Raw genomic sequence first — 9164 nt, 5'->3', positions numbered from 1 at the left:
TGTTGACGTGGAGATGGGGTTGGGTTCGGGGTTTTTTTTGAGGGGGCGGGGGGGCATTCCCCTTTCCCTTTCTGTTTAATCGTCGGAAAGTTAAGTCGACGAGGTGAAGAGACAGTTTCCAACGCACTTCCTGGTAGCTCTTGGGGAACTGTCCCCTCTGGGAAAGATGGTCTCTAGAGTCAACTCGGAAGCTGGTAGACCCAGTGCGAATCTAATACATTACAAGTTCTGTGGGGACCGCCGCGGGAGCGCATTGGCCGTACTGCGCGTGCGTCAGAACTCGGTTTGACTCAAGGGGCTGCAGTCGCAATGGTTCAACTACTGAGGCTTCCGGATCGATTTTGCAATCAGGCACAATCCTCCATGTGCGGGGCAAGATCGGTGGTAAATATATAGGAACTGGTGCAAATAAAAAAGAATTAAAAAGGAAATCGGTGTTTTTAAATAACCATGCCCACTTCACAGCCGCATTCACCCCACAAAGATACAACAGAAGCTTGACAACGACAGAGGCATTTTCGCTGGTAGAAATGTAGCGCCGAGATAATCTTTACGTGTTGATTTTCTACCTGTGTGGAGTTAGGGCATAGCAGTGTACTTTTTTATTATTTCGTTGTTGCAGTGCTCCACTTAACAAAACACGTAGGAAGAAAACTACATAGGATTTTAAAAAAAAATGAGGTTGTGACTTTTAAACGTCGTCCGCTCGCTGTTTGTGTTGAATCTGATTAGTGCAATCCCATATATTACTCAAAAGTAAGCACTGCCGAATTCCATGAGGCTTGTCCCAGATAGGTGAGCCTAGAAATATTGTCTGTGTTCTCTAAATATAAATGCACACAAACACTAAAATGCAGGAATTTAAAAAAAAAAAAATTAAGCTATTAAACTTGGACTTGCAACTGAGCTGCATTTAATAGTGGTTTAGCAATCAATCCCTCGTCCTAGGGAACTCTGAGAAATGTGGCTCTGTGAAGAGAACAGGGGTCTCCTAACAAGCACCCTTAAGAAACTACAGTTCCCATGATTCTTTGGCAGATGCTACTTGAATTAGTCTGGCTCAGGAGGTTCATAGCGGCAGCTGTGTGGACCTAGGCGATTTCCATTGATGCCACTCCTCCTGGACCAAAATACCCTTTTTCCCTTTTACATTTGAGAACCCTAGAGCAATATTGCATGGCTATGATGAGGGACCAAGCACATGCAGCGAGAACACAATTTAAAATGTTGTTTATTTTTTAACTCTGGGGGTAGGCAGCATGGTTAATTCAACTTGCTGCAAGGAAAAGTAGCCTGTTGCAACTCTTTCATTTAGAAACATTTGCAAACCCTTCCATTCCCCCTTTGCCTCTCCTAGGAAAGATTCTAACCACAACCAGAATTATAAGGCAACCTGGGTTTTTTATCGACTTGTCAAGGAGTTTGCCCCCCCCCCCCAACTGAAGAGATTTGCCCACATCCTGCAGCCAATCAGAGGCATCCTCTTCCAGAGGCAGAGCTCAGCTGATGCGCCTTCTAGCAAGGAGATTTCCTTAGCATGACGTGGCAGTGGAAGGCGGACAGCCTCCTTTCCATCCCTCGCCTATGATTTCCTACGCATGTCTATAATGTTCCATTGTTTCCATTCGGACTTCGCTTTCTCCCGCCTGGGCTGAGAATTTCAGCCGCCCACCCTCTGAAATGCTTTGACGGGGACCACTAAAGATCCTTTCTCCATTTCACTTTCTAAAGTTCAAGGCTTTCCACTCATCCTGGATAATTCAGGATTCTCCCCTGTTTCAATGTGAAATGTTACATCTTGTACTGATAGTTTGTCCTGTATTTCCGCCTCTGCCAAGTTAGGGAACCTCTCCAAACGTATGTGTTTGAAAAGGTCTGTGGAAGGTTATGTATTTAAGCTCTGCTAGCAAAGCACAAACAGATTCACACATTCATTTGTATGTGTGTGTGACAAATTCCAGAGGGGCCATCCTGTTAGGCTGCAATAGATTGTGCTTTGAAGTCACTTCACCACCAGATAAAAAAAAAATAAAAAAATCCGTGTCCCACCCTAGTCATTATTTTGCCACAACAAAGGTGGCAAACTTAAAATGTATTTATTATTATTTTATTTATGATTTTCAATTTTATGCATTTCAATAATCTAACAATCATTTTAACACTTCAAAACTTCCTCCCCCTCTTTCTGAGGGTCCTTAAATTTACTTTTAATATTTTCTGCATATCCAAATTAACTTAATTTGCTCATTTATTCATCTGCTTCAAAAAAACTGCAGGTTATTACAATAATCCTGCTAATGTTCTTATCTGTTTACAGTTTATTTGTAAATATTCAATAAACCATTTCCATTCTTTTGTAAAAAGTTTGTTATCTTGATTTCTTATTCTTCCGGTAAGTTTAACCATTTCTGCATATTCCATAAGTTTTTGTATCCATTCTTATTTTGCTGGGACTTCTGCTTCTTTCCATTTTTGGGCAAGTAACATTCTTGCCGCTGTAGTTGGAAGCAACCTTACAATGTAAACCCCTACAATAAGTGTGGGACAAGACATTTACTCGGTGGGGAAGAGGCTGCAGCTCAGTGAAAGAGCATCTTTTTTTGTGTAGGTGACCCTAGGTCCTCAATATGAAATTCTACATATTGATCTGACATTAGAGGACAGACCTTTGAGTGCAGGCTTGTAGGAGTTCCTGTGACTGAACCACAGCATCTTTCTCTAGAAACCCAGGTGGGGAGCATCCCTATTCCTTTCTTCTCCAGGCCAGGTGGGCCAATGAGGATGAGATATTCGGCAAGGAAACCCTCCTCTCTTAAAACTAAAAGCACAACCGGTCTGTTTCGATGCCTACTAACAAGTACCAGCGTGACAGCGATGAATCCCTTGCTCAGGTTGTTCACTCCCATGGTAAATATTCAGAATCAAAGTGATGGTGGGGGTGCGGGAAACGGTTTCACTTTGGGAGAAGGAGACACTCTATCCTCTGACACTCCCACTTCTCATTGGTTTCTCCAGGCTGGATATGGAAGCACCTAAATCCCCCCACTTCTCCCTTTTTCTTTCTTTTTTTTAAAAAAACCAGCCTTTCATTCTTTGGAAATGGGTTGCTGTGAACCATCATCACTATGGGAGCAGAACAGGTTGCTAAGCCCTGCAGTGGAGTGGTTGCTGTAGCAGCTGCAAAGTGATAATGTGGCTGTTATGCCCATTCGAATTAAGCCCTATTCCCATGGTAGCAGTATTCCGCATGACAGCTTTAATGGCATGGACAGGAGGGGCTCTGGTGAGGTGGTAGTGCAACAGGATTTTCACCACCAGTCACCATGGCAATGCAGGGTTAGCCTTGAGACCCCAGGAAGCAACCTGTGTGGACTCTGGGAAAAAAGAAAAAGGGAGAACGTCACCGGCTGAAAAAGTAAATAAACTTGATGTTGAGTTCAGAAGAGGAGCAGAATTGAGAGGAAGTCAGCGAGAGGCAACGGGATCTGCGCAACGCTCCCATGCGCTGTTACCTGGGCGGAAGGGAAAACTCTTGTTACTGGAACGGGCCTCATTGCTTTGCCTTTGACAAGATGCAGGTTGGCAAAACGGATCCGCACAGGATGGATGTTCCTTCTCGATATACTACCAAGTGAAGCATAAAACAAGTCCAAGGCCAGGAACACCCCATTTCACTCAGGGAGAAATCCAGACACCAAAGGTAAAGCGGAAGAGGAAGTTTTGTCACGTGCCGAGCAACTTCAAAGGGAGAGGAAGCAACCTTATACATGAAATAAACAAGCTAAGAAAGTGGAATATTCTCAACAGGAAGAACTGCCCTCTCTGCTAAGTTGTCCCAGCAAGAAAGGAGGAGGGGAGGCAAACTGGGCATTGGGCAACTTTGGACTTTGTTGGGGACTGGTCAGAGAGCAGCTGGTGCTGACAGCTGCCCCAATGCTGGATCACAGAACTAGGATGGACAGCTCCAAGAAGGGGAAGGTAATGTTTTACATTTGTCTTCTAGTTTGGGGGAATCTCCTTGGGTGGATGTGAATCCTGCATAGGTTTGGCTGCCCTGCAGAAGGTAGTATCTATGTGATGGTTCCCCACGCTGGTGGTCACAAAGCCATAACCTAGAAAATGCACATGGAGCAGAAATTCACTGGTGCAATTGTGTTCTGCAATTTGTTGCTCCCCTGGTGTTGCTGCCCAGCAAGCACCCCTTCTTCATTTGTGGCAGCAGGCAAGATCCCCAAGAGGATCCTGCAGGCGGGGAAGAGGGTAGATTATGGGACCACAAAGGAAACAGGTGGGTGAAGCTGTGGTTGCTTCTTTTTCTTCCTTGGGGAAATTAAAGCCACACACATCCCTGGAGTGCAACCTTGCAACCCTACCAATGGAAGGCTCCACTGGAGTAAACGAAGAGAGCCACCTTTAAAATGTAAAGTTCAGACTCCAGATCTCTTATCTCCCCGAGACTCGTTTACCTTTCTCCTTCACCCGATTGCTAATTTTGCTGAAGCTTAAAAGTGTACAGGCCAATGTTCCAAGAGGAATTAACCTGATTTTGAGAGCCTCCATTTCTGAGTTTTGCAGCCATAGTCAATTTAAATGCTTTCTATAGGCACACTTGCAAGCCCAGAGCAGTTTGCAGAAAGTAAAAAAATCCAATATGTCAGTAACCAACATGCATAATAAAAATCTTAGCTATCTCTGCACCATAACACTAAGAGGTCAACAAAGAACAAAAAAAAATCAGTGTAAACGACCATCAAGCTTACCAATAGGTCAATTAAGAACACCCTAAAGTAGCCCCCAAACTGATGGCAACAGTACCTTCTCTTGTTTTTATCCCCAGACTCAAAAGGCCACCCCTCCTCCTCAGTTCAGCTGTTCCCTTATGAAAGCTCCCAGGGCAGGAGGGTGTAACACGGCATGTAGGAGCTGCTTCCCCAGATGTCAAAGACTCCAGAGTATCACTATTTTGTGTATGAGATTCAATCACATACCAGCAAATCCATCTTTCTCAGTCAAAGTGGATTTGGTATCCTTGTGTCTGATGCGGATCTTTTTTCCAACAATAACATTGTGTTGCATTTCTAATAAATATTGTTGGATGGAGAAGGAGTTTGTGGCATGGCATTTCACTTAGAACTAATTCACAACAGAAAGTTAAGTAGAGAAGCAATGAATGAAATCTATATATTTTTTTCTGTAAGGAAAGTGAAGGGGAAATGCACTGGAAGGTGTGGCATGATGATTGTGCAACATGCCATCATCTAACTTCCCTGCAAACAAAGAAAGATTAATGTTCCTTAAATAGCTGATCTGGAAGTGACCGTGATCTCCTCCTCTCTCTATCACAGGTGGGGAAAACTTTTGGCCATCCTGATGTGGCTGAACTGCAATTCCCATCAGCTCATGGCCAGTGGCCAGTGATAATGGGAGCTGCAGTTCAGTGGCATCTGGAGGGCCAAAGGTTCCCCACACCTGCCAAACTACCTTAAAGGCTTTGTCATTTTTAGGGTATGTTTCTTGTGCATTATGTTTAGCCTGTTTCGTCTTCCCAAAGGTCCTGTAATGTGCCCATTCTAAAAGTGGAAAAACTGAGGCTGTAGGACAAGTGCAACCCTGAGTCTGCTTAGATCCCTGATTTAGATCAGGGATGCAGAATGTCTGGCCCTGCATGTGTTGTGGACCCCAAGTCCCACCACCCTTGACCATTAGCAATGCTGGCTGGGGCTGATGGGAGTTGGAGTCCAACAATATCTGGATGGCCTAAGGTCCCCCATCCCTGATATAGACAGCTATGTGCCTAATCCTTTTGTTTAGCAGGCTCAGGATATTACTGTGGAGCAGAAAAGTTATTAAGTGGTTAGAAAAGATAACAAGAGCATCTGGATCCTTGAACTCATATTTCTAACAGTACACTGGTATCCTAATCCTCTGCATTTCTACGTAAGACCCCTTGAGATTTAAGGGATTTGCTCCTAGGCAAGCGTCCACAGGATTGTGACCTAAGGCAGTCTGGCCGTGTTTTTTCCAACAATAACATTGTGTTGCATTTCTAATAAATATTGTTGGATGGAGAAGGAGTTTGTGGCATGGCATTTCACTTAGAACTAATTCACAACGGAAAGTTAAGTAGAGAACAGTCTTAGATGTTTGTAGGATCCTGCCCCAAAACAGTGTTCATGCCGCTGTGGTAGAAGAAGGATTAAATCACTCAGGCTATCAATCTTTTTAAAAGAATCTGAATTCCAAGCAGTTGGGGTGGAGGGTGATCTGTCAATTCCAGTTCTTTTGGGTTCTCATTTTCCAATTTAAAATTCAGTTCTCTACATTCCTACAGTAATTTGCTCATTATTTATTTGTTAGACTTCATGAAAAAATCTTCAGTATTTTTCATTGCTTTCTCCAGTTTGTGGAAGCAGTTTTGACTAATGTACACATTTTGCAAGCAATTTCTCCTAATAATTTAGTTGGTGTTGCTTCCACTAATATAATACATTCACTTTTATGCACACTTTGCCCTAATATATGCATTTTTAAATATGTATTGTTTAGCTGGAGAACAGCATTACAAAATTCAGATGAGTGCAAATTTCAAAGGATGTCTGTGTTTCAGTTCATATCATTTCAAAAAGTGCAAATTTGATAAAACTGGCTTCAAATGTAAACCGAGTTGAAATTCTCCCCTCCCCCATCCTTACTAGATCAATAAAACTGTTCTAGCATTGCAGTCTTAGACATATCTGCATCTTCAATAACAAGCAGGATCCAGCTGAGTCTAATAGGGTTTACTCCTAGGCAGATGAACATCTGATTGCAACCCAGCTGCACAACCCCAATTCCCTGACCTGTGCCACTAGAGGGGGTTAGGATAAGGCAGCATCCATAGGCAGCTTTGGGGTGGTCCTTTTGCACTGGGCCTGGCATTCCTGTCTCCATCAGAGTCGGACCTGTTTAGCCTGTCCTGCAGCCCATTCACTTTGCTTCTGTGCAACAGCTTGAGACTGATGCAGTCTCAAGGCAAGGCTCTGTCATAAGTAGGGATAGAGGAGAAATTAAAGGTGAACCTACCTAATATGAATTTTCTGAAACACGGTCATCATTCAAAATTCATGCCTCCAAGTTTTACAGTGCCAATATAATAGGTGTAGAAAAACATATATATTTGGGGAAATAACGAACACAAAAATGCATTACATTTGGATAAATTATTTTGCGAAAATGTGTATATTAGGAAAGATTGCATACAAAATGTGTGTTAGTAGAAAACTGCACTAAAATGCTGATGAGACTTAAATCAATCAATCAATCAATCACAATCCAATGTGGAAGTGTGGAGAATGGAAGACTGGAGAAACGAGAAACGGATAAAAACTGAAATTGACAGATTTGCCCATCCCTAGTCACAAGCAAAGAATCTCCCTCCTCATGCATGCAAAAGGAAAGTGGTGTGCTTAAGGACTGGATTAAGGTAGCCAATGTTCTGTGGTCCAGATGTTGGGTCCAAATCTTTTCAGCCCCTGCCAGCAATGCCAAGGGCCAAGGAGGATGGGAGATGGGGTCCAACACCATCTGAAGAGCACCATGCTGGCTACCCTTGGCTTAGACAGGCTTCCTCAAACTTGGCCCTCCAGATGTTTTGAAACTCCAGTTCCCATCATCCCTAGTCCTGCTAGCTAGGGATCATGGGAGTTGTGGGCCAAAAACATCTGGAGGGCTGAGTTTGAGGAAGCCTGGGTTAGAACATTCACTTGTGATTTGCAGAAGGAAACTATGTACCTTTAATGGCTTGGCTGTGCTTTTGCTATGGAGGTGTGCATGAAAATTATCGCATCATCACCTGTACATCTGAGAAACAATCAAGGTGGAAGGGAGATTTATAGAAGGCTCAACCTCTTCAAGCACTGCTGAGGCATTGATGTTGCAAAGCCCTTATTCCTAGTGGCCTTCTATATTCACAGCCAAGATAGAAAGAAGACTAGGTTTTGTCCTAACCTTTCAAAGCATGCTCATGGCAGAAACAGACATTCTAGTAGGGCCAGTGCTCTTCATTAGTCCATAAGAGGCAAAACTACATATTACAGGTGACATGGGGGTGCATCTCCATATCCAGTTCTCTCCAGCAACTTTCGTGGACATCCTGTTGTGAAACAATGTGGTGATGTCACAACATGGGGTGAGCATTCCTGAGCATTGCAGTGAAGACATGGGAGTTCCATTCCCAACAATAGCTGCTTCCTGGTCTATTCCTCCCTGTACGTTTGAGTGGCGTTGATCACATCTTAATACGGAATCAAGATAAAAGACGTTGGTCTGGCCATAGAATAATCCTATAGAGATATTTGGGGAACATACTTGGAATTGTAATATAATACTATTATGAATACAGTTACAGATAGGTAGCCGTGTTGGTCTGCCATAGTCAAAACAAAATAAAAGGAAAAAAAAATTCCTTCCAGTAGCACCTTAAAGACCAACTAAGTTAGTTCTAGGTATGAGCTTTCGTGTGCATGCACACTTCTTCAGATACACTGAAACAGAAGTCACCAGACAGTGAGAAGGTGGGGAGGGGTATTACTCAGAAGGGTGGTGGGAATGGGTGATTGGCAGACAGCTGTGATGAGCCTGTTGACGACTCTTAACGACTATTATGAATGAATTTGATTTTTATCCCACCCTTCCTGCAGGATACTCAAGGCACGCAAAATCTCCCTACGCTCTCATTTTTATCATAGCAACAACACTATGAGCTAGGTTGGTCTGAGAGAGAGAGAGAGAGAGACAGAGGGCATACTTTCTGTCTCACTCTTTCCAGGCAGAGGTCCACACAGAAGTCCAATGTTCAAGCACTGATTGTGTGTGTGTGTGTGTGTGTGTGTGTGTTCTGACTTTTCCTCACTGAGATCTGCTCTTTAAAGCTGAATTGGCGCAAACATCACTTCAGATTTTTGGTTCCTGGGGAATCAGCAATAACCTGAGGCAGGGGGGGATCACTTAGGGTGATCTCCAGGGGTGAAATCACATGGGAGGTGCCTTGTGGCGAGGCCTCCTTCAAAATTGGCACCAATGTGCTCAGAATTTAGAGAAGTTTGCGAGCACAATTCAAAGTGTTGGTGCTGACCTTTAAGGCCCTAAATGGCCTTGGTCCAGTATATCTGAACGAGCGTCTCCAC

General features: G+C 43.5%; 1 protein-coding gene and 1 long non-coding RNA gene across 5 annotated transcripts in view; both read left to right on the top strand.

The window, feature by feature from the left end:
- The window catches only part of GCK (glucokinase), a 47982-nt gene that overhangs the window by 130 nt on the left and 38688 nt on the right, over window positions 1-9164 (top strand). For 2 of the 4 annotated variants that reach the window (XM_079955123.1, XM_079955122.1), the window contains exon 1: window positions 3083-3978. The exons of the other annotated variants lie outside the window; for them this stretch is intronic. In XM_079955123.1, coding sequence (XP_079811249.1) covers window positions 3934-3978 — 45 coding nt within the window. In that variant the 5' untranslated portion in view covers window positions 3083-3933. Of the gene's footprint in view, window positions 1-3082; window positions 3979-9164 lie in introns of those variants that run through there. 4 annotated transcript variants of the gene reach the window in all.
- On the top strand, window positions 36-1991 carry LOC307204047. Its single transcript, XR_013833490.1, has 2 exons — window positions 36-384; window positions 1358-1991. It is a non-coding gene; the product is annotated as an uncharacterized lncRNA (long non-coding RNA).

The sequence above is a fragment of the Podarcis cretensis genome (genome assembly GCF_951804945.1).
Source record: "Podarcis cretensis genome assembly, chromosome: 15".
Lineage (NCBI taxonomy): Eukaryota > Metazoa > Chordata > Lepidosauria > Squamata > Lacertidae > Podarcis > Podarcis cretensis.
Note: the sequence above shows the minus strand (reverse complement) of the source record. Positions and strands in the feature narration are given on the sequence as shown.